Below are 26,109 nucleotides of genomic sequence, written 5' to 3' on the forward strand. Positions count from 1 at the left end.
CAGGCTGGAGAAATGGGCTGACAAGGAACCTCATGAAGTTCAACAAGGAGAAGTGCAAAGTCCTCCACCTGGGGAGGAACAACCCCATAGCACCAGTTTATGCTGGGGACCACCCAGCTGGAAAGCAACTTTGCAGAAAAGGCCCTGGGGGTCCTGGCTGACACCAAGCTGACTGGGAACCAGCAATGCGCCCTTGCCACAAAGGTGGCTACTAGTATCCTGGGCTGCATTAGGCACAGTATTCCTTCACCTCTACTCAGCACTGGTAAGGCCACACCTGGAGTACTGTGTCCAGTTCTGGGCTCCTGAGTACAGGAGAGACACGGACATATTGGAGAGATTCCAACGAAGAGCCACAAAGATGATTAAGGGACTGGAGCATCTCTCATATAAGGAAAGGCTGAGACGGCTGGGACTCTTTAGCTGAGCGAAGAGATGGCTCAGGGGGGATCTCATCTATGAGTATAAATACCTGAAGGAATAGTGTAAAGAAGAGAGAGCCAGGCTCTTTTCAGTGGTGCCCAGTGACAGGACCAGAGGCAACAGGCACAAACTGAAACATAGGAGGTTCCCTCTGAACATCAGGAAACACTTTTTCCACTGTGAGGGTGACTGAGCACGGGCACAGGTTGCCCAGGGAGGTTTTGGAACCTCCCTCCTTGGAGACATTCAAAAGCCCTCTGGACATGGTCCTGAGCAACTGGCTCTGGGTCCCTTCCAACTTCAACCATTCTATGATACTCAAGACATACTCAAGACATTTTGATAGTCCAAAGCAGAAGACAGGCAAAGAAGTGTCCTGTACCACATCTAGAAAGAAAATTAATGTTTGAAAGTAATAATTACGGTTATTTAGCTTTCCTGATTAATTACTACAGGAAGAAAGCTTCCATTTACATTTGATACCAACAGGCACCATCTCAGTCTTCTCACTACCTGGAAAGACAGAGAACGTGTTCATTCATTCATATGAACGGTACGGAGGCACCCATTTGCCAACCGGACACACTCTCTAGAGAGGTGTGCTGCTTACCAGGGGCTTGCATCAGGGATGTCACCAAGAGGCTACCAAGCCTTGTACAGTCCACTGACTGTTATCTGCTGCTGCTGTTTCACGTGGGCACCTGTGACACAGTCAGGAGCAGTCTGAAGACTATCAAGAAGGACTACAGAGCCCTGGGAGTGGCGGTAAGGGACTCAGGAGCCCAGGTAGTTTTTTCATCAATCCTGCCAGTCAAAGGGAAGGGGTTTAAAAGGGCCAGTCGAATCTGGCGAGTCAACAAATGGTCTGGACTGAAGGACAACTCAATGCATAAAAAACTGGTTGGATGATCAGGCTCAGAGAACAGAGGTGAATACGTCATACTCTATCTGGAGGCTAGTAACAAGTGGAACATCACAGAGGTCTATCTGTGACCTCTCCTGTTTAACATCTTTATCTGTGATCTGGAGGTGGCAGAGTCCACACTCAAGTTTGGAGAATACAACATACGGGGGGGAAACAGCTGATACCCTCGCTGCCATTTACAGCAACCCAGACAGGCTAGAAGAATGAGGCAACAGGAACCTCATGAAATTCAGCAAGGACAAATGTAAAGTCCCGCCCCTGGGAATGCAGGCTGGGGACCAGCTCTGCAAGAAAGGATGAAGAGGATCTGCTAGACATTAGGCTAAACATCAGCCAGCAATTGTGCCTGGCAGCAAACAAGGTCAACAGCATCCTGGACCGATCGATCAAAGATATTATCCTCTTCTACTGGGCACTCATTAGACTGCATTTCAAGTACTGTACATACAAAACATTCAGTTTTGGACCCCCAATATAGGAAAGACATTGACAAACTAAAGCAAGTTCAGCAGAAGCCACCAAGATGGTCACGGGGCTGGAGCACTTTCCCTGTGAGAAGAGGCTGAGAGAACAAGGCTTTTTTTACCCTGGAGAATAGAAGGCTTTGGGGAGACCTAAAAGCAGCCTTCCAACACCTACAAAGAGGTTATTGAGAAGACAGAGCCAGGCTTTTTACAGTGGTGCAAGGTAGGAGGACGAAAGACAACACACATATACTGAAACAAAATAGGTTCCAACTGGATGTAATGAAGCCCTTTTTTGCCATGAGGCTAGTAAAGTGTCATAACAGGCTGCCCAGGGAGGTTGTGCAGTCACCATCATTGGAGGTTTTCAAGACCTGACTGGATAAAGGCTTGAGCAACCCAGTCTGATCTCACAGTTACCCTGCTTCTAGGAGGAAGGTGGACTAAAACCCGCCTTCGATCCCTTCCAACGTAAATTATTCTGTGATTCTATGATTTATCTCAGTTCTAGCTAATTCTATTAGAGATGATGCCTCAACCTTTTAGTATAAGAGCCAGTAAAACAACTTAAACAGTATGTCTTTCTTCCCCAGAAATATCAACTTAGCAGCATTAAAAAACAGGCCCCATTTTTGTGAACACATAATTATCAATGAAGATAAGAAACGTATGTTAATATATATGTAAAATAAAATTCAGGACCAAGTTAAACAGTTCTGTCAGGGTGTCCTGGTTTCGGCAGGGATAGAGTTAATTTCCTTCCTAGTAGCTGGTACAGTGCTGTGTTTTGGATTTAATATGAGAATAATGTTGATAACACATCAATGTTTTAGTTACTGCTAAGTAGTGCTTATGCTACTCAAGGACTTACCAGCTTCCCATGCTCTACCGACTGAGAAGGCTGGAGGTGCACAAGAAGCTGGGAGGGGGCACAGCCAGGACAGCCGACCCAAACTGGCCAAAGGGATATTCCATACCATGTGACGTCATGCTCAGTACCTAAACTGGGGGAAAGCTGGCTGGGGGGCCGCTGCTCGGGGACTGGCTGGGCATCGTTTGGCGGGTGGTGAGCAATTGCATTGTGCATTACTTGCTTTGTATATTATTATTATTATTATTATTTTATTTCAATTATTAAACTGGTTTTATCTCAACCCAGGAGTTTTCTCACTTCTACTCTTCCAATTCTCTCCCCCATCCCACCGTGGGGGGGAGGGAGGGGGAAGGGAGCAAGTGGCTGTGTGGTGCTCAGTTGCTGACTGAGGTTAAACCACGACACAGGGATAAGAAGTTTTGTACTTTTCAATTCTGAGCATGCAGAGAGGACATACCATTAACATACGGTGTAAGGTTTTCTTTTGTGCCCCTTTAAACTCTTTTCTATATACAACTGACTATACAAAATGGTATTTGCTAAGTTAAAAGTATTATGTATTTTGAGGAGGCTCAGATGAATTGTTTTTGTGAATTCTAACATCTGGAAAGCAGTCTGTCCATTTTCTGCGATAATGGCTTTCCTTTATCAATTCATACCATACTGTAGTCTTTCAACAACTTTTTCTTCCACGAAGTGAACTAGGGAAAGCCTTATAGCTAACGTTAAATTATCTACACAGTGACTCTGAAAAGCAATCTCTAACTCTCAGTCCAGATGTTTGTTTTCTTTGAAATTGGCTGAACTTCATAGGCTTTTCCTGAAGATGACAATCATAGAATCATTTAGGTTGGAAAAGACACTTAAGATCATCGAGTCCAACTGTTAACCTAACTCTTGTCTTTTTTATTAGTGTAGAGGGGAAAGTAGAAAAAGGTAAACTCAATGGTCTTTTATGTAGCAGGAGGAGAGACATTCAATCACTCAAAGAGCTGCTTCAAGAAAAGTTTAAGGAATCCATGTGGCTAGTAAAGAGAGCAACAGATATACTAGTATAATGCACTGCTAAGCCCATGAAAATTAAAAGACTGTACAAAGATTTCAAAAGCGTTTACATTTTAGAAAATGATAGTTAAGTAGTTTGGAAGCATTTGTTGAGGTCTGCTTGAAAATCATCAGAAATTGCACAATATAAGGTAACTATATGTAAATCCTTATTTCATTCTACTGAAGTTAGGACTGGAGTACTGTGGGCAGTTTTAGGCATCACACTTTAAATAAGACTGGCAAATTAGAAAGTCATCAGGAGACAAAGAGGAGTAACAAAGTATTTAGAGTCTACAGAGGTGGTCTGAAAGATCATGATTTTTTACATGTTTCTATTTAATCTCTTGGTGTTTTTTTAAAGAAATTACATCTCCCAATGTTTAAAATGTTAAAAAATGTCAGTAACCAAGTGTTCAACACACCCACTAGAAACAGAATTACAACAAAAAAAGCTTGTTTTGAAGTAAACATGCAGGTAAACATGCATTGGGACAGACCTTTTAGGTAACATGACAGTGAAGCTCTAAAAGTCACTGCATTTTTCAGGTGGAATTCCTTTCAGTGGAGGCAGGACCTGCTTTTTAAGAAAGCTGATGAAAGCCTTCCATGTATGTTTTGGATGTACTCAATCTTAAGTCAGGACATGATATCAGATTAAAAGCTGGACTTCTGTAAGGTCTTTTATACGGTCCCCCTCCCAACATTCTTGCCACTAAAATGCAGAGAGATGGAATTGACGAATGGACTGTTAGGTGGATAAGGAACTGGCTGGATGGCTGTGTGCAAAGAGTTAGAGTCAATGGCTCAATGTCCAAGTGGAAACCAGTTACAAGTGATGTCCCTCAAGGATCCATACTGGGACCAATATTATTTAAATGTCTTCATCAATGACATAGATAGTGGTATTGAGTGCAGCCTCAACGAGTTTGCAGATGACAGCAAGCTGAGTGGTACAGTTGATTCGCTAGAGGCAAGAGATACTCTTAAGTCAGGACATGATATCAGATTAAAAGCTGGACTTCTGTAAGGTCTTTTATACGGTCCCCCTCCCAACATTCTTGCCACTAAAATGCAGAGAGATGGAATTGACGAATGGACTGTTAGGTGGATAAGGAACTGGCTGGATGGCTGTGTGCAAAGAGTTAGAGTCAATGGCTCAATGTCCAAGTGGAAACCAGTTACAAGTGATGTCCCTCAAGGATCCATACTGGGACCAATATTATTTACTATCTTCATTCATGACATGGACAGTGGGATGGAGTGCACCCTCAGCAAGTTTGCAGATGACACCAAGCTGAGTGGTGCAGTTGATTCCCTAGAGGGATGGGATGCCATCGAGAGGGACCTTGACAAACTTGAGTGGGCCCGTGCGGACCTCATTAAGTTCAACAAGGCCAAGTGCAAGGTCCTACACCTGGATTGGGGCAATTCCCAGTATCAATACAGACTAGGGGGTGAATTGACTGAGAGCAGGCCTGCAGAGAAGGACCTGGGGATACTGGTAAACAAAAAACTGGACAGAAACTGGCAATGTGTGCTTGCAGCCCAGAAAGTCAATCATATCCTGGGCTGCATCAAAAGAAGTGTGGGCAGCAGGTTGAGGGAGATGATTCTCACCCTCTACCCTACTCCCGTGAGACCCCACCTGGAGTACTGTGTCCAGTTCTGGGGTCCCCTAGTACAAGACAGACACAGATCTGTTAGAGTGAGTCCAGAGGAGGGCCACAAAAATGATCAGAGGGCTGGAACATCTCTCCTATGAAGAAAGGCTGAGAGAGTTGGGGTTGTTCAGCCTGGAGAAGAGAAGGCTCCAGGGAGGCCTTATCGCAGCCTTTCAAGAGGGCTTCTTCACTTTGGGTTGTCCAGAGAAGTTGTCGGTTGCCCCATCATTGGACACGTTCAAGGTCAGGTTGGATGGGGCTTTGAGCAACCTGATCTAGTGAAGGATGTCCCTGCCCAGGGCAGGGGGTTTGGACTAGATGATCTTTAAAAGTCGCTTCCAACCCTAACCATTCTATGATTCTAAATGATGTCTTGAAGTCCATTAAAGACCTGCATTTCTGAGTTCACAGAATAAAAAGAGAGAAGGCAGATGTTCTAGGACTGCAGGAATATAGTTTATTGGTGATTATTCTCCCATCAGGATTCTTACAACGAGGGTATATCTCTGAATGACAGGAAGCAAAAGGAATCTATTCCTGCAAAAATCAAGACAGCCTACTGCCACAGCGCACCATACCCTAAAGTAAAAAACTGTGGGAACTCATCCTTTTATACTATAATTCTGACAGAGTGGTGATATTACTGCTACCAGTCTACATGCCTAGACACTCAAAACCAAATTAACTGTATTTCTTTTTTTTTTTTTTAAATGTGGCATATGTATGGGCCCTTTACTGTTTCAGCAAAAGCTATCAAAAATAACCCCCCCAGAAGCAGATTGTCAGATTTTGTATCGGGGACGAGCTACTACTTCAGTTCTATCTTATTTTGTACAATCTAAGAATGTGTGAGTGCACAGTGTCTTGGAATACGAAATTTATTCTACCATCCTTAGGCATAACTGACATGAATGGAACAAAAAACCCAATAAACCAAAACTATTCATTGAACTTAATATGCCCTATCACAATGAAGCTAACCTTGGCACCCTTTTCTGGAAAAGCCCACAATCACAGAATATTACTATCCTTGCCTTCATCCTAGCTTTTTCATGTCTTCGCAATGTTCTTTGCACCTATCACCATAGATCATACATGCAGGAACATGAAGCATGTGAACCATACAGGTAACAAGTTCTACCCACTCTGTCTCATGGCCAAAACACCAACCATGGCTTCATATCACAAGACAACACCATGAAGGCAGGCCTATGATGCACACCCGAGTCTTTTTAATAATTCCAGATGGTTTACTTATTTGTTTCTGTCAGTCTGTTCACTGTCTGAGATTCAAATAGTTCCTTTTCCCTTTAGAATTAAATTCTAATTTAACCACTGGAAAGAATTATACAGTATTTTTGAAGATCTTGGCAATGCAGGCATAATGAACCAGTAACCATGGACATGTTTATTATCTAAAAATAGGCAAGAATAATTCTTAAATATTTTAAGAATATTAAAATAGGTAAGATAATCATACCACCTTCAGTATTCTGTCTTCCCAAGTTTTCTGTGGGTAGGAGGGAAGTCCCATTCCAATCTTCCTGATCTATTATTTTTTCCTGTGAAATTGTTTCATCCTGTTTAAACATAGGATGGAGGGGAGAAAGATAAATTTCAATACAGTTTATACATATACATTAATCTTTGATCTTTCAGTTAACCTTTTAACAAATCAATCGGCAACTTTTAAGTTACTCAAATTGACTCCTATTTCTTCCCAGGCTTCCATAGTCATAAAATGTCTGCCCATCAGCTGAGAGAATCCATAAGAGCCTTTCTCAAGCAATACATCATATAAAAGGAATTGCAAACATTTAACTCAGTTTCAGTTCCTCAACATACAGGAAAATTTCAGGAGATTCATTTGAAAAGATCATACCTGTTTCATCAATTCAGAGACCTGCACTACTGACTGGGATTTCAGCTCATTCTGACAGCAGACAAATTGTTCAGATTTCTGTACAAGTTCATCTAATGGAGGGGAAAAAAGGGAGTTAAGGTGTGTTCTTGCCTTTTTTTCTGAAATATATCCACTTTACACATATGCACAATAGTATATGAGATCCCTTGTCTCTCAGTCACTGCTTCAGTTTTGGGCCGTAAAGGAGCTGGAAGAAAATAAATTTGAAATAATAGCTTGAGGCAAGATCAATGTTATTAGTTCTAATACAAGCCTACAGAGAAAATGGTACAGTTTGCTTTCCTTGGTTGTTTTACTTATAATTTCAGTAGAAATTCAGACTCTGAAGAATGTGGCACATCTAAAAAGATCTTACCTAAGTTGATGGAAAAAATCCAACAAGTTATTAAAATTAATTAAAAAGATACATCTGACTCAAGAAATCCATAAGCCTCAAAAGATTATAGGCTGGGACAGTACACAAGCAAAGCACCATATATGCTGCCTTACCCTTATGCTCCTCCTCTTGCAACTGGCTTTGGTCACTGCCAAAGACAGAAAGGTGGGATCACACTAGAGAGACCTTTAGTTTGATACAGTACAACCACTCCTATGTTCCTATGCAATTAGGAATTGTTATACCAAGACTTTCTTATGAGCTATTATAAAAACAAAGCCAAAGAAGGCAACCCAATGATCCTTAGGCTCTTGAGAACCTGCTTTGCCAAACTGCTGTGCTTGCTCACCCTGTAGTTTCTGTATTGTAGCACCATTTTCGGCAGACAACACCAACAGCCGGTCAACATCCTGTTTCAGCTGATCATTTTCAGCTACAAGGGCAGCACGGCTAGATTGCAGCTCTTGCTCAGCCACCTTAAGACAACTGATCTGCAGGTTTTTCTCTTCCACCTCCAACCTTCTTTCCTGCTCCACGTCTTTATACTTCACCTCTAATTCAGCTTGTGCTCTTCTTGCCTCTTCCAGCTGTTCCGAGAGACACTGCACCTCCTCCTGCAAGCAATGGGAGGACAGCTTCCTCTCAGCTAGTTCCAGCTCCATCTTCTCTCTGAGATCCCGAGACTCTCGTCTCTCTGCATCTAGCACACCCCTCAGGGAGCTTAGATTCACCTCCATTTTCTGGCACTGATCTAGGAGTGTCTGTAAAAGGATATGGAAATGAATTTAACTCTCAACTAGTTCAATACATTGCCAAAGCAAAGCACCTGAATTATATTTTAAAATTGCTATTAAATCCTTTTCAAATATCTAAGTAGCAGAAAGGAGGAAATAAACATGGCAGAAATCTCAATTTGTTAGAAAGAAACTGCCCTACTATTTGCAAATTGCAAGAAAGCAATGCTGGGAGAAACAAGAACTCTCAATTTTGTTAAAGAAAAGATAAGTCTTAACTTAGAGCAGCAAAATGTAGAGGAAAGAAACAATAGAACAGTGGCCAGGAGTTCTCTTTTAGAGGAAAGAAAGCTTCCCAAAAAGGGGAGGAAAGACTACAACAAAAGAAGGGGAACTCAACAATTACAGAGGGCAATTAAAAAACAGAACAAAAGTGTGTATGTGAAAGGGGGTCAAAAATGCTGAAATAGGAAACTGGAGGTAACAGAGTACTCCACACAGTGCCCACTGGTTCAAAAAAGATCCCAGAAAGCTGGTTGACATTGACCAGAGATTTAAGACAACCAAGGAACAGCAACAGACCCTACACTTGCCAGAATTCCTTTTGTCAAACTTCCTCCACCTGCAGCTGTAGATGGTCAGCATAGCTAGTTTCAGGAGGAGGCTGATGAGGAGCTCCCTTTACTTTATGGGTAGGAAGAGAAGCTTCAGCCACAAGGCCTCAAGTTTATATGTGTACCAAGGTCTCCCTCTGACCATATAATTTGCATAAGGGGAGTCAAAGACACAGAGGAGGAGTCAGGGGACCCCAACAGCCATGCCATGAAGATATCCATGCCACCACTCCATGAACACCCTGGTGAGCAATGTAATCAGTAGTGAGTACAAGTCAGCTCACTGAGGTTCTTCACCTCTTCCTGGTGGTATGAGGTCCCACCACTGTGCCTGGCTGGGACACACGGAAAAAGAAAATAGAGTGGTGCGTAAGAGTGTAAAAGTTATCAAAGTGATGTTCAGCACTAGATTGGCTGGAGATCGTGCAGTGTACTAACATGAGACTGATACAGTATAAATCTCTTCTAAAGGGATGGAGAATTGTTTTCAGAGGTTCAGATATTGGAAAAAAATTAAAAATACACTCATCCTATATCTGCAAACAAGCCTTTTAAGAGATTGTGTACTAAACCCTGTCTCAAGGGGCTCATGTATATATAGTCATATATGCACAGACTTGATCTCATTCTCTTCACACTCCAAAATGATTGAGAGCCAATACCACTCCAGAAGCTGTGTCATCATATTAGCAAGTTCTCAGCAAGACATACCAAAGAATATCTGTCTATGCTCTGATCTGGCCTGGATACTGCAGCCCAGAAACAGTGTAGCCACAGCAGCACTGTGTTAGGCACTTTTGTATGAGGCGAAGCATTGTGTATTTGATGGCTTTGAATGTATCAGTCAGCAGCGTGGAATATGGATAGATTTTGTCCCTGTCCACCTGCCCAGAATCTGGGTCACTAGAGACGGCTGCTGCAGCATCCCTATCCCTGTTGTTTCGCTGGACCTACTATCAGCTATGCATACAGACCTGCAGCTCTAAAACCTGACCTGATGGAGCCCTCCAGCCGATTTCATGCTGGAAACCTGATGCCAGAAATAAGCTAATCTGCTAACTTCCGAGCTACTGACAAAGGCCCCATCCACCACTTACACAGAGAGTAAGGCAACAAGCAAAGCATGAAAAGGTACCTGGTTTTGTTGTTCAGCATTACATAATTCCCGCTGCAGCAATTCTACCACCTGAGTTTGTCCTAGCAGAGCTGCTTCCTGCTCCTCTAGCTTTCTCTGAAGTGTACGCAGGTTCTGTGAGAGAGACAGTGTTATATCAGTATCTGGGAGGCTAACATAAGAAGGCTAGATTTCCTGGTTTCATCCATACACCTAGTTTTCATAACGCAGTTACTTTAATAGCCTGAATAACTTCATTTTTGTTGACACTTATTCTGGAGCTCTGGTGCAGTAGGAAAAGCTCACCATTGTTTCACAAATAGGGAACTGGAGCACAATAATTTAATACTTCTTTTTAACTGTTCTTTCTTTTCAACTGATAGCAAATCAGCAGATTGAAGCTAGGACTCTCAAAGTCCAAACTAGCATCCCCAAAAAACCCAAACGATCAAATCATCTCTCTTCTCACCCCTTCTGAGTTACTTTGATGAGAACTGCTCTCTCAGGGTGTCTTCAGATTGGTAAAATTTCTTTTCCTTTCTCCTCCCATAATAAGATCATTATATCAAATATACCTGCTGCATCTCTACTTCGAGATCTGACTGGGCCACTATCTTGAGCAATTCAGCTTGGTGCTGGTGAACCTGCTCTTCTAGGAGAGCTTCCTTCTCCTGAATCACTTCCTGCAGGGAGCTCAGCTGAAAACATAAGCCACAAAATAAAAAAAAAAACAAGAAGGTTATGAGCTTGACAGACATGCAGGCTTGTTTTCAACATGCACCAGCATATTAATGTGTGTGATGAGGTCTTCAGCTTTGATAATCCTGTATGTCACCTTGGTCAAATGGTATCTTTATCCTACCAATACGTATATACTAACTGACAATATTTCAGATCCCAGAAAGCAAAACCCATAGAATTTCATCTACAAATACGCAGAATGATAAAAGATATGATTACTATATAATTACAAATTCATAAAACTTCTGGGGTTTTATTTGTATACAATGCAGCCCAATTCACAGATCAAAAGCTAAACCTGCAATTCAGAGTATTAACAAAAATCTTTACATAAATAAATACAATGTAACATAACAGCTGTTACATTATGTGCTAAAAAGCTCCTCTGCACATCCACAGTAGAACACAGAGAGGCAATGGCAGGTCTGGGAGCTGAAAGAATACTCTGCCCCAGCTATTCCAAAGCCCATCAGAGAACAGCAATGGCAGGCAGGGAAGAACCCAAATTCTGACTCAGAGGAAGGGACACCCTGTCCAGGCCCTTCCAGGGGCTGCTCCCCCGTCCTCAGAGACCCATCAGTCCCATTGTCTAAGTGTGAAACCCATTAAGATCACTTAACTTCGGAGCACCTTTTGCACCAAGGGTGGTTACTGCCTAGGGGTATAGGATTTATTATGGGGTGGAGGTGAAGAGCATTTTGGGATTGCAAAAGACTTACGGAATGTTTAGAGGAGGAACCAAAACCAGGGAAATGGATGGACCTAGGTGATTTGGGGAGGAACAAAACTGAAGAAATAGAGGGTAAGGGAATTAAAAAAGGCCAGTTGTGTGAACAGCGCTGCTCAATATGCTTGTCTGGCCATGTCCTGCACCTGATCAGCAGTCTGTCCTGTCTTCTTACTAAACACCATTTCTAACTCCTTTATTGTGGGAGAGGGTCTCTATTCGGTGTGCATTTGTGTGTGTATAGGGAGGGTCTAAGTGCTAGTAACTGGAACCAGACTGTGGGTCAAAGTCCCGGTGTGTCCATAGTGCCAGCAACTGGAGAGATTAGAGAAAGTGAACTTAACTGCCAGCAACTGCAGTGGGACCACAGGTCAGAGGGCCTGCGTGTACATGGTGCCGGAAACTGGAACAAGTGCGAGTGTGCAAGTGAATGTATGATCACTAGCAAGTATCAAGCCGGACTAGCTGGCAAGTAGGTGAAGTAGCCTGGGAGCCAGGACAGAGAGGGGATGGTGCCCAAGGGTGAGACCACAGGCAGACTTACTGGATGGACCAGGGGAGTTCTGGCCAGCTGCCAGAGACCATAGGGTCTTGGAGGTCTCTAAAGTTGAGACCTGCTTTTGTGTATATGCGAATCTCTAATGGAGCTGGCTACTAGAGAGACCAGGGGAGTCCTGGTCAGCTGTGTGCATGTGCATGCCTGTGTGTCTCTAAGAGTGAGAACACAGGGAGGCTGGCTACCAGAGGGACCAGGAGAGTCCTGCTCAGGGTGCACATGTGTATCTGTGTCTCTCTAAGGATAAGACCACAGGGGGTTGGCTACTGAAGGTGGCAGGGGAGCCCTGGTCAGGTGTGGTGGGGGTGTGTGTGTGTGCATGTGTGCACTAATGCGTGCATTTTTCTAAAAGCAAGCCAGCACAGAGGGGTTGGCTATTGGAGGGACCAGGGCAGTCCCAGCCAGCTCTGTGCACACGTGTGTGTGAGCAATGGGTCTGTACCAGCAGCTGGAGCGGAGCTTTGGACTCTGAGGCTCTGCATGTCCACATGCCAGCAACTGGGGAGACTTGGACCCAGGGGCCAGTTACTGGGCAGACTGAGTGTCTAAGCACAGCTGCTGGTGAGATCCACAATGTACATCTGCATATATTCTTATTAATCTCTCATCTGAGCTGCCATAGAGGGGAACATGGTGAGGCTGTTGGTGTTGATTGTGTTCCTGTGAGTGCTGGGTGCTTCTGTCTGTGTTATCTATGTGGCTGGCCATCTATATACGTATACAGGAGTTGTACATGCGCGCCTGCCCGGAACACATTCTCAGCCATGCCACTGGCTGGACTGGGAGGCATGGAGCTTTGGCAACCTTGCCTCTGTCAGGCTGCAGGATTTAGCCATATTCCCTAGCAGCAGTATGTCCTCAGGAACAACTGTCTCTCTTAAATTATCCAGTGACAAGATGCATGGGAATGATTCAAAACTGCATCAGGGGAGGTTCAGACTTGACATTAGGAAACATTTCTTTACCAAGAGGGTGATGACACACTAGAACAGGATTCCTAGAGAGGGGGTCAATGCCCCACACCTGCCAGTGTTTAAGAGGCATTTGGACAATGGCCTTAATAATATGCTTTAACTTTTGGTCAGCCCTGAAGTGGTCAGGCAGTTGGACTAGAGGATCATTGTAGGTTCCTTCCAGCTGAACTATTCTATTCTATCATGCTAGTGTAAGTGGTGGGGTGGGAAACACAGACACACAGATGGACAGATGAATAGAAAAATTTTTCTGTACCTGTGTTGCATACTTGATTTCAGCATCTTTCAGATTCACTTTGGCTAGAGCCAGCTGTTCCTTCAGATCCTGAACAGTCTCCTCTCGCTCCCTGAGCTGCTCTTTTAGTGCTTCGGCTTCTTCTCTATGCCCTTCCCTTGTATATTGGTTATTCTAACATTGCAAGAGGAAAGAAGTGGGAAGAAAAGAAACAGAAGAAAGTAAACTGATCAGTATTACTGGTCAATTAAAAAAAAAATTAGAATGCTACTGCACTCTTGACTCCTAACCAGATGCTTATTTCTACTACATTTCTTAATTTCTTAACTTTACATTTTCTTTGTTTCTTTAAATGAAGTTGTCCTACATTAAGTAACTATGTTCCCTATTTCTGTGTAGATATGCACAAGATGTCTTTAATTGGGAAGTGTCAAATCACTTTGGAATGGCTAATTATCCATGAATGCTTACCATATAAACTAAGGAAAATCATAGTATTAAATAAAATATAATACATAGTCTATGACATGACCACCTTGATTTATAAGGCTTTTTAATTTCACAGATTCCTCTAATACCAGAAATGACACATTTTTAAATTAGCAATAGAAGAATATTTTCCATATGACAAAGGGGCAGACATTAAACATTCTAGACTACAGAAAATGCCCATGGAAATCTCTTTAGACTAAAGGGATTTATAGCAATGAACCTGTTAGAAATAATCAAAGGGAACAAGCGAACAATCACCAGTTCTACTCCACTCTGAGGCACTAAAATCCTGTTTATGACCGTGAAATTTAAACTCGGACAACATTTCACATAAAACGTGCTTAGGCTATGTCTACTCAGACATACTAGCACACTACACCTGCACTCTTTTTTTGTCTCTTAAAGACCATCTGTATGGCAGCCAATTCTCTAATACCACAGTGGTACACCAACTTAACACAGAGTCTCATATTAGGTCCAGCATATCAACACTGTCACTGAGAGGCAGGAAAAACATCCTTCTATTGTTATCATCTCAGCACTCCCAACTGCTTAAAGCACTTAGTGCTGGGGATTTTTGACTGAATATGTAGAAAATGTATCTCTTTCCTTTTCTTTGTTACAGGTATTGGATCAAAGATCACCAATAACATATGGAGTCTATAGAGCATTTATGTCCTTTAAACCCATTCTGAAAAATTTATGAAGGCTTTTAGAAGGACTTATAAGTCAGTGTAGTAAGAATAAGTAAGAAGCTACTGTTCCTTAAAAGATGTGTCACCTACAGAGAAGGTCTTTGGAAGCAGGTAGAATAGACAGACAAGGAAAGCTTTACTTGCACTTAAGCTTAGAAGTAGAACAGGGAAAAAAAGAAACAACAGAAGTGCAGGAAGCTTTAAGCAGCCAGGGATATACATAATTTATAAGGCTGGGGCAAAGCAGTTGCTGGGGGGGGAAAGATGGGTGGATTAGTTTGCTTACTTGGGATTAGCTTTCAGGATTGGTATTTATGGTCAGATTTGGAAAAGCTTCTGATAAAGTCCTTGCACACTGGCCACTACATGGACTACCACAATTAAGGACACTAGCACAGCCACAAAGTTCCCAGAGCTCAAGCTTTCAAATATCATGTTTTTTCAAAATGTATAAATTCTTATATCTGAACATAATTTGTGTTTACCCACCTCAAAAGTTTAAGAGGAGCCTCAACTGTTCTGTATACAAATACCAACTACTTAACAGAAAGATAAAAGCTGGTATTTCGATTCTCCTGAAAATAAGGCACTCTGTTAAAAGCCCGGAAAGTAACAGTAACAATTAGATATTTAAAATACAGCCTTCCCATGGGGCCCCCATCAGGGAGAGGAAAAAAAAAAAGCCCTTTGCTATATTTATCCCTCATGATTTCCAGAAGAAACCACTAATATTCAATACCTCAGCACAACATGCAACCCTAACCTAAATTTTTCATCTTCAAATGACAGGCTATCTGTCTAGGAAACATCACCATTACTCAAGACAGCATCTACTGGGGGAAATAATTATAAATAAATAAAGGAATCTGTAGCTTCTCAGTAGGTCTAATCTTACAAGAAAGTATCTAGAAAGTGCTTTCTGGGTCAAATACATAATATTGCAGGTAACTGCCCTAACATCATTTCTCTTAAATGATGTTCTAACCCAAAACCAGTAAGGCTCTGGTCCACACCATTTCCACTGGAGACTGTATCAAGACCTCATTCCTCTAATTAGAAGGCCATTTTTTTTAATGGCAAATTTACACCCATCCATTCACCTGTCAGTACTGTCCTTTCACTTTAACAGTTCTCCCACTTTCTTGGTGCTTACCTTCCTCATACAGCTGTAGAAGGAAATATGTTTCCTCTCTGCCTTTGGTTGACTAAATAGCCAAGCTATTTTGAGTGTCTAGTAAAAGCAGCTACTAACAAGACGGGAGAATGGAAGGTCTTTTGCTGCTCTCAGAATTTATCTTTCCTAATTCCAAGTGAACAGAACATGACAACACTCCACATGAGGCCTTGCCACTCTTAGTACAATAGTTGGAAGGATAACTGTTCGCTTTACATAAAAAAGAGTAGGCCTCTTTTTAAAATCTGTATCACACTGATTAACTGATGATAAGCTTTCTCTCATTTTGCCTTCCTCAACTGATAAATTTGAATTTTGAAGCAAGAACGCTCATTAGTCCAGAGCAGCAAGTTTACACAAAGTAATGTAACAGCACACATGCTACATATGAATAAGCTAAAAAAATCCCAGCAGCAGGACAGCAACACAAAGCGACATAGCTAAACAGCTTCCAGGGCCTTCACTGTCCTCTGCAGCTGGGGGATTTTTTTCATGGCCTTGCAGTATACAGTGGCAGGATACCACAAATTCTTGATTTTGCACTTGTTAAATTTTGCTTTATTTTTATATTATGTCAATCCTCAAGATCATCCAATTCCTCCTGTATGAAAACCAAATGCTGCTTTGCATTGAGAAAGATTCTCAAGATTGTATTGTAAAGTGAATTACAGTAGCACATTTCTATGATTTTTATGATGCCATCAATCAAAAATAGTAAGCACAAGTCATGGAACCAATCTTTACTCCATTAGTAGTCACCTCTCACCTGACAGCTCTCACACTCACCCTCTAATGTTTCCTATAATCTTTTAACTTTTTTTTTTCAATGTTTCAAATAACCCTTATCTTCTCTGGTTTAATGAACATCATCTGATGTCCTGCAATCTGTTTGGACTTCTATCACATTTCCCTTGCCTAATATTACTAACTTTTTAAAGAAAACTATGCCGTCAGCAGAACAACTTTAAGTTTTCAAAAATTACCAGCTCCGATGGGAGTTTCTAGCTACTAACTAATAGCTTCTTTAATGCCTTGGTACAGGACACTTTCCCCTCATTTTTTACCTAGCTTTACACAATTATGGCTTGTTAACCATAAAACTTTGTGGTGGCACAGGAAGCTACATGGCTGGAAAAAATATATATATATATATTTTTTTACATTGAAGTTATTGCCTTTCAATTTTAATGACCTCCTTATTCTTGTATTTCAGCCAACCTTCCCTCTCCTTTGCTGTACTCACAAGACAGATAACATTTTGGAACTTACAGCTCAGATACACGTGTGATTTCTGCAGGAAAGAACTTAGCTACAACAGATTACTGAAGGTATGCAAAGTGAAACTGGCCCATACCCTTGAGGAGATCAAGTTGTGCACTCCAAGGGCATCTGCAGTACAAGGAAGCTGGACAAGACCGGCTTCCTACAGCATAGACATCCTTGCTGGAACTATGAATGTCCTGCTAACAAGAGAGATAGGACCTGCTAGCTCACTGGGACCTAAAATGTAGGGTGGCACCAGATTATCAGTAGAGGCTAACATCTTTTAAGTAGCTCTGTTCTCCCAACCTTGGGATACACTTGCTCTTCTGGTAAGGTCTGTGCAGGCAATGGTGATCCTTTCTCCGTCAGTTCCTCAATGCGTTTGTTCAGAGAGGCCAGTTTGGCTTTGGCCTGAAGTTTAAGCTTCATCAGTTTAGCATCTGCAGCCTCTCGCTCTTCCTGTAAAAGAAGGATACAAACTGACTGCATTTAAAATTCCAGTGCTATCACCCTGAAAGCACCACTTGGAAAAGTTACATAATTTGTAAGTTTGCCGTTCTTTGTTCAAACCTGCCTCCCCAGTAACAGTGCTAATTAAAACACATCCAAGAAACAAATTTGCTCTGAAACACTATACACAGCAAAATAATTGGCTTCTGCTCTAGTAGAATCATAGAATCGTTTGGGTCGGAAGGGACCTCTAAAGGTCATCTAGTCCAACCCCCCTGCCATGGGCAGGGACATCTTCAACTAAATCAGGTTGCTCAGAGCCCCGTCCAGCCTGACCCTGAATGTTTCCAGGTACTTTCCAGTACTTTCTCTTCAAGGGATAGATCACTCAAGGGACTTCTCCTAGCAGTTAGTACAAACTCAGTTTGACTTCCTCTACTACATGCAGTCCCTCAACACTATCTCAAGTAACTGCACTTTCGCTCATGTCATGCCTTAGGGTATGCAATATGTATCTTTGGTTATGTGCCATAAAAACACTAGACTGCTGGGTGACTGCAGCACAGCCTATTCTGTCTCAAAGACTCTGAAGTAAGGAAAGAAAAACCTCACACAAAAGATATTGGTATTTATTAGAGCCACCAGGAATCTGCATGGGCCTTGATGAGTTCCAAGACAAAATGCTACATAACTTGGATGTAACTTATCTACTCTAGAAGGAATTACCCCTAAGCAAAATGAACAGAAGCTATCCTACACCTCTTGGGTTAGGGTCCATTCTTTGGATTCCAACGGTTCTCTGGAACTGATGCATTTAGTAGTGCAGGCATCTCAAATGTTCAAAAGAAACCAAAGACTGGCTTGCACAGAAAGCTGAAGCAGCATTTTACTCTTGCTCCCAGGTCCCTGGTGAAAGAAATGATACCTTGAGTACAGTTTCTTTTTGCTGGAGCAGGGCATCCTTTTCTCGGATCAAATCCTTCAGCTGAACAACTAGTTTTTCTGTTTGGGCTAGGCGCTCCAATAGCTCCTCAGGTGCGTCCTCCATGCTTTCTGCTTCTGGCTCTAAAGCTTGTACCTGAAACAGTGAAATGAGTGCTCTGGAGGAAAAAAGTCTAAACAGACTGCAGCATAGCAAGCATCCAAATGATATCTTCAGCTCCACTCCTAATGCTGCACTCTGTTCCTTGCAAGCATTTCATGTAGCCTATAGAACTATACACAATTAGGTGAAACCAGGAGGAAAGCTCAGGATACCCATGAGCCAATACACAAAAAAAGAGCAGCTTTGCTGAACACAACACCAGCAAATCTGAAATGAGTGGCACTGGAGAGACTTTACCACTCACACACTATCTACTGTCTCAAGTACCAAAGGGCAACATACAGATCAAGCCTTCCACTGTCACCCAATCATGCAGAGCACCCCTTTCTGCTACACAGAATTGTTAGTACTCTTAAAATTCTTTCTTCACCTTAATTTTAGTTTGTTTTCTAGGATCACCTTGAGATGTGGAAACTAAGGAGATTATGGTCTGCCCGACAAAACTGCTGACTTAAGAGGTCAGGAATATAGGAGAAGCAGAGTGGAATGACAGCTTAGTCTAGTGCTCAGCAATGAAGAAGCAGGAAACAGTTCTCACTGCAGTCAAATGATTCACACTCCCCAAACTAACTCTTAGTAAGATCTGAAAGATCTTATAACTTACAGCAATAGAGGATTCAGTAACTGCATCTCCATCATCACCTGACAGCTCTTGTAAAACAGTACTTGCTAAACCTGACAAACGGCTCAGCATCTTCAGCCTAAAACAAAACAAAGAGTCGGAATACAGTTACAGAGTCAAAACTGCTAAGAATAATAACCACCCCTTCATGCTGATCTCTAACGTTATAGAGGTGACCAGGTTTACAGGGAATACAACTCCTCTTCCAAGAGAGAAAAGCCAAAGTAAAACCTCAGGAATAAAGAAATTATCATATTAACAAAATCAGTCAGACTCTCTGAACATAAAAGCAGAGGATGTGCTGGTAAGACACATGAAGAGATCTTCACCACTCTACATATATGATTGAAAAATACATTTTTATACCAGATTTCAAGTCAACCTCATAGTTCATTCTTGATCTTTCTTAACAATGACATTACAGAACCATGATCTGTTCAGTTTACTCAAAAGAAGAGTAAGTGATTCTTAAATGAAGTCACTTCCTTACAGGCCAAACATGGACTGTAAATATATAAAAGAAGCTTTCTGTTAATAAGTAGTGCAAATGGTGAACTCAGCCCTGATGTTTGCTAAGTAGATGCAAGTGTGTCACATTAGGGAGATGATAAGACCTCTGCATGTCACGTATGTGACAGGGCAGGACCTTGACATAGGGGAATAGTCTGGAGAGGGCCTATATTCCCTGGCTGCTGCTTAGCATACCTTCTTTCCTTTCCTTGAAATTCAGGAACCATCCTGATCCAGCAAGTGGAGGTGAAGAACCAGAAAAATGCAACAGTACCAGCCAGCAATACATAATTCGCCATTTTGGGGAGAGTGGCAGATTAAGTTCTCCATTATTAACCCAGACAATGGGATGCAATCCACCTCAATAAGTTCACCAAATTCTAATAAGCAGTTGATAAACCAAAGTATAGAGCTGCCAATCAGAGGGATCTCAAAAGGCTAGAGAAACAGATGGATAGAAACATCATGAAGTTCAGAAAAGGCAAATACAGAGCCCTACACCTGGGATGGAACAAACATGCAGTAGTACAGGCTAGGGACCAACTGGCTGTAAAACTGTATTGCAGAAGACAACCTAGGGACACTGGTGGATAAGCTCAACATGAGTCAGCAGTGTGCTCCCATGGTCAACTATATACTGAGTTGTATTAGTAAGACTGCAGCCAGCACGTTGAGGGAAGCAATTATTCCTTTCTATTCAGTACTTGTAAGACTACATCTACTAAGATTTGAAGTACAGTGTCCACTTTCAAGCTCCCTGATACACAAAAATGACAGGGACAAACTACAGCAAGTACAGCAGAAAGCTCCGAGGATGATTGGGGGTTGGATTACAAGGCATATGGAGAGGCTAAGAATGCTGGGCTTGTTCAGCCTTGAGAACAGCGGGTAAGGAGGGGGATATAATTGCTGTCTTCCCTATAATCGACTATTAGGTAGCTAAAGACAGAACCAGACACTTTTTATGAGGTGCACAGCAGATGGACACGAGGCAATGGACACAAGTTGCAGCGTAAGAAATTTCAATCAGAAAAAAAAATATGCACAGGAAGATCATAAAAAATACTGGAATAGGCTCACAGCAACCCGATCTAACTTTAGTTAGCCGTGCTAAGAGCAGAGGGTTTGACCAAATGAACTCCCAAGGTGCCTTAAGACCTAAATCATTCTAGTATTCTGTGGGGAAAGGTCGAATGTGACACTTGACATATCTCTTAACAGAAAAGCTATAGATCTGTCCCAACTGTAAGTCCATGCCTGTAAATGGCAAAATAATTTGTACAAATGTAGAAGAAACTCCCATAGTGCAAACTGAAACTAGGCAAACTCACGTTAGCCATAAGGTCGTTTACATTACAATAATTATCTCCTTCAAATGGAATCTTTTAATATGACAAGATGTCTCTGTTTAGCTAGAAGTAGGCTTCTAAAGCTGGCTACAATGATCCACTCATTCCTGACCTCCTTTATCTTAGTAAGCAAATCTTTGGTCTTAGATTGCCACTTAAAGTGTGGAAATATTGACAATGGAGAGAACAGTAGTGCATTATTTTTCTGTAGCAGTCACACCTTCTAACCGCCTGATTTTGCGGAAGTAGAAAATGTCACAATGCACATTAGAGTATCAATAGCGGAAAAGGGCACGTGAACACCAACCTCTTTTATGCACCGAACAGCTCATAGGTCTGCTTATTCAGTAGTAAAGAGGTTTCCAAGGCAGAGCAGTCATACACAGGTCCTTAACGCCATTCTTTTTTATCTCTTGGGTACTGACAGGCTGCATGAACCAAGACTCTTGAAGGAGGGGAAAAAAAAAAAAAAAAAAAAAAGGAGGAAAATAATTTATCCAACAGTAAAGAAATAAGCCCATTCTTCATCCTGCACGGTACACTTTGGGATTATTGCAGTCAGTCATTTGCAATAAGCATAAAAAGTGAAAAGTCTTCCCTGTTCGGGAAACTGGATTTCTCCTGTTCTTGCAGAGACATGCCCTGGTTTCTTATGCTGTATGGCATTAGCTTAGTCTCTTCAGCCTACAGAATAAAATGCTTGACAAGCAGTTAGTGAAGCAAAAAGACATGAGACAAGAAGCCAGGCTCACAGAGCCTCTTGCAAGAGTTCTAGAGGATGAAACTACTCAAGAAGCATACTGTCAGAAAGCCAGGATTGTCTACATTCTTTATCAATACAATAGCCAGTGAAAAAAGTACTAGTACTTTGCTTACTTCTCAGCTGGCCCCGGGTGAGACAGAGGCATGGAATTCCAGAATAATATAGTTTTACAGTTCCTACTACAGAAATTTCATCTGTCAACATCAACTGTTCACCAAGCTGGTAATATAAAAGACTCATTTAAAGACCTGGAATCCCTGGTTCACTATAAGAATAATCAAGTATTTATAGTTTTGTAAACCATCACCCCCACAATAGCCCAATGAGGAACAGAACCTGCTGTCTTGACAGTGGTAAAAGCGCATTTTAGAAATCAGTCATCCAAATTTAAAAATGCCTCTTTCTGACTGTCAGCAATATTTGAAGAGGATGGATCGGATCTTCCTATTGACCATTAGGCCACAGCTTCTTGAAGTCACAAATGCACAAGACATGGTTGAGATGTGACATGAGGTAATATAAGATAACATGATTTAGGATTGACAGAACCAGTAGATGAATTATTAGAAGTGGTATTAGAAATATGGAAAAAAGTAGAATCTAGGCATCTGCAGACATCCATTGTAACCAGAAATATGTATGGAGCTCAGCACATACCTGCATGCTACAGGCATTACAATTTCAAGCATGTGTACATGGACTATGTTAAGAAAAGATTCCCTGGCCTTTGTCCAGGTTGGCTACATTAACCTGATACTGAACTCAAACTAATATGCCTTGCTGGGCTTGGCTCACAGTTGGCCTCCTCAAAATGCAAACAGGAACTGTGGCTTTTCTGCACCTATTTGCACAGGCATGGACTTTAACAACCTGAACTCAAGTCTTATAGATTCACATCTTTTGAACTCACTTTTAAATTATATTCTCAGGTGAGCTGAATATGGCAAGGGATGTGAAAGGGAATGAAAAGTGATTCATATAAACAGCAAAAGGAAGCCCAGGGAAAACATGGGACCACTGCTAAATGTGTCAGGGGCCCAGATCACAGAAAAGGCTGAGGTACTCACTGTCTTCTTTCCCTTCAGTTTTTAGTGGCAAGACCAGGCTTCAGGAATCCCAGTCCACCGACACCTTATGGAAAGTCTGGAGCAAAGACTTACCTTATGTGGAAGAGGACCAGGCTAGGGAGCAAAAACTGGTCATACACAAGTCCACGGGGCCTGACAGGATGCACCCAGAAATGCAGAGGCAGCTGGATGCACCCTCAGCAACTCCGCAGCTGACACAAAACTGGAAGGAGTGGCTGATACCCCACAAATGGGTGTGCTACCATCCAGCAGGACCTGGAAAGGCTGGGGAAATGGGCCAACAGGAACCTCATGAAGTTCAACAAAGGGAAATGCAAACTCTTGCACCTGGGAAAGTATAACCCCATGCACCAGTACATGCAGGAGGCAGACCAGATGGAAAGCAGCTCTGCAGAGAAGGACCTGGGGATCATGGGGGACAACAAGCTGTCCATAAGCCATCAATGCACCCTCATGGCAAAGGCCAACAGCATCCTGGGCTGCATTAGGAGCATTGCCAGGAGGAAGGTGATCCTTCCTCTCTACTCAGCACCAGTGAGGCCACATCTGGAGTGCTGTGTCTAGTTCTGGGATCCCCAGAACAAGAGAGGTGGGAACTTGTTGAAGCAAATTCAGTGAAGGACAACAAAGAGAAGGCTCAGGGAGGATCTTATCACAGAATTACAGAATGGGTGAGGTTAGAAGAAACCTCTGGCGGTCATCTGGTGCAAACCCCCTGCTCAAACAGGGCCACCTACAGCCAGTTGCCAGGACCGTGTCCAGACAGCTTTTGAATATCTCCAAGGATGGAGGCTCCACAACCTCCCTGGGCAACCTGTGCCCGTGCTCAGTAATGCACACAGTAAAAAAGCGTTTCCTGATGTTCATAGGGAACCTCCTGTGTTTCAGTGTGTGCTCGTTGCCCCTCATCCTGTCACTGGACACCACACGAGCCTGGCTCAGTCTTCTTTGAACCGTCCCTGAGAATAAATCCAGGAACAAGCATAACATAGCTTTAAATACTGTCCCAAAACCAACAGTCCACACACAAGGTGGTAGCTGTCTTCTGCATTAGCATCAAGGACTTGTGGCAGGAGTACCCTGGTGCTTGCACTTTGTATTTACTTCTGAGCTTATAGCAGGAAAGCATTATACAACGCTGGCCAATTTCCTCATAAACAGAAGTAGACGAACACAAAAAGACAGAGGTTATTCTGTGTTCCACTGCCTCACCCAAATAAAGTAAACAATACAGCTCTCAGAAACAAGACTATTGCTCTTCCAGGGCCATACTGACTTTGGTATAGACTTCCATTTTTGTAATTAATAGCAGAACACAAAAGATCTGCACTGTGTTCATGATGTAAGCCAGTGTAGTTTGTGTTCTGGCTGTAGTTGAAAATAATGTTTTGCCCAGCATTCTTATGACTAATGAACTTTTGCTTGTGAGACTTTACTTTGAACACTGGGACTACCAGCGGTGTTCTAGAAGAGGATCCTTTACTCTGAAATATACTTCCCTTACTTACCCAAACAGCCTAAGTCCATTACTAGCCATAGGACAGTCCGCATATGAGTAATAAGCAGTGCATAAATGCATGCATTTCTATCTCTAGATATCAATTATAGGGAAGAAAGACGTGACTGTTTTTCCCTAATTTATTCTATTATAAGTTTATTATACATAAATTAAGCTTAATTCTTTGCATTTCCCTTCTTTTGAAGGCAAGCAGGCATTGAAGGCATTGCTGCTGTACACAAGCCCTGGACCAAACTTCTCACACTGTGCAGAAGGTCTCTGAAAGGGACAAGGATCGAAAGAGAGCAACAGATCTCGACCACCGCTGTCAGCCACAATCCCAGGAGCTAGCAACAACCTTCCACCAAGGGAAAGGGAAGCCAGCGCCGATGCAGCTACAGGAATGCGCGGTTGCCCTGCCAGTCCCGCGGATTTACCGACGAGAGCGAAGTTGACCGCCTCCAACGGGCCTCACAGAACAGAAACCTTCCCAGGACGGGCTCCGCGGCCGGTTACATCTGGGCACCGCACTCGGACCGCCGGCGAAAGGCAGCACGGTCGCAGCATTGGCACCGGCTTGGTGAGGCCGGGCCGGGCCGGGCCGGGCCGGGCCAGGCCACGGAGTCCGGAAGAGAGAGGACCGCCGCCGGCCCAGCCCGCCCCACTGTTCCTCAGCGCCTTGGACCTCAAGAAGCTGCGAACCCGCCCAGGTTCCCTGGGCCCTGCAGGCCAGCAGTGCCGCTCCCAGCGGGGCTGGCAGCGGTGTCCCAGCGCTGCACGGCGGAAGGACCCCGGTCTGGGACCACCGCCGAGAGCCAGGCGACAGCGCCGACCCCGCAGACCGCACGCAGCGGAAGGACAACACCGAGAGGTGGAGGAGAGGCACTGACCTGCCGCCGACCCCAGCGACGGCTCCGCTGCTGTAAAACCAATCCCGCCCCCAGCCACCTCAGCACCGGAACACGCCGCGGCAGCTTCCGCCTCTAGCGCGGCCACGCCTCCCCGCAGGAGGACAGCCAGTCAACTACGGAGACACGAAGATAGACGTGATCATCAGCTAGTTGCGACGAAGCAGCCGCCTCGGCGCCATGGTCGTCCTGACACATGGCACAAAATCACCAATCCCGAGTAGGGTTTGGGGACCCGCCCAATAACAAGAAAGCAACCAATCAGCCAAGGCTTTCTGAGACATATTTAGGGGTGTGGCGAGCAGTAGCCGGGGTAGTGTGTCCGGTTTGCGCGCGTAGTTGGGCGTTGCCACACTGCCGGGGAGCACCGTAAGTTCTGCAAAGTCACGGAATGGTTTGGGTGGGAAGAGACCTTTAAGGGTCATCTAGTCCACCCCCCCTGCCATGGACAGGGATATCTTTTCACTAGATCACGTTGCTCAAAGCCCCGTCCGACCTGATGTTGAATGCTTCTAGAGGTGTCTAATCTAAACCGACCCTCTTTCAGTTTAAAACAGTTTCCCTTTCTCTTGTGTTGTGGTTTACCGCTCGCTCACACACACACACACACATTCCCCCGCCGATGGGATGGGGGAGAGAATCGGGGAAAAAAAAAAAGTAAAATTCATGGATTGAGATAAAGACAGTTTAATAGGACAGAAAAAGAAGGGAAAATAATAATAATGATGATGATAAAAGAATATACAAACTAAGTGATGCACAATGCAATTGCTCACCACCCGCCAACTGATGCCCAGCCAGTT

The 26,109-nt window shown here is 43.2% G+C and overlaps 1 protein-coding gene across 1 annotated transcript in view; it reads right to left on the reverse strand.

Annotated features, from left to right (window-relative positions):
• LOC103924101 (golgin subfamily B member 1-like) overlaps positions 1 to 25,326 on the reverse strand; it is a 53,773-nt gene extending 28,447 nt beyond the window's left edge. The window contains 11 exon segments of the mRNA XM_009332563.1: positions 6,875 to 6,974; positions 7,277 to 7,368; positions 8,044 to 8,455; positions 10,178 to 10,291; positions 10,732 to 10,854; positions 13,411 to 13,563; positions 17,320 to 17,472; positions 18,389 to 18,541; positions 19,173 to 19,269; positions 21,357 to 21,494; positions 25,289 to 25,326. Of these exon segments, the coding sequence (XP_009330838.1) occupies positions 6,875 to 6,974; positions 7,277 to 7,368; positions 8,044 to 8,455; positions 10,178 to 10,291; positions 10,732 to 10,854; positions 13,411 to 13,563; positions 17,320 to 17,472; positions 18,389 to 18,541; positions 19,173 to 19,262 (1,390 nt within the window). The 5' untranslated portion in view covers positions 19,263 to 19,269; positions 21,357 to 21,494; positions 25,289 to 25,326.
• Between the last annotated feature and the right edge of the window lie 783 nt (positions 25,327 to 26,109).

This window comes from Pygoscelis adeliae, unplaced genomic scaffold (assembly GCF_000699105.1).
Source record: "Pygoscelis adeliae isolate BGI_AS28 unplaced genomic scaffold, ASM69910v1 Scaffold649, whole genome shotgun sequence".
NCBI classification, from domain to species: Eukaryota; Metazoa; Chordata; class Aves; order Sphenisciformes; family Spheniscidae; genus Pygoscelis; species Pygoscelis adeliae.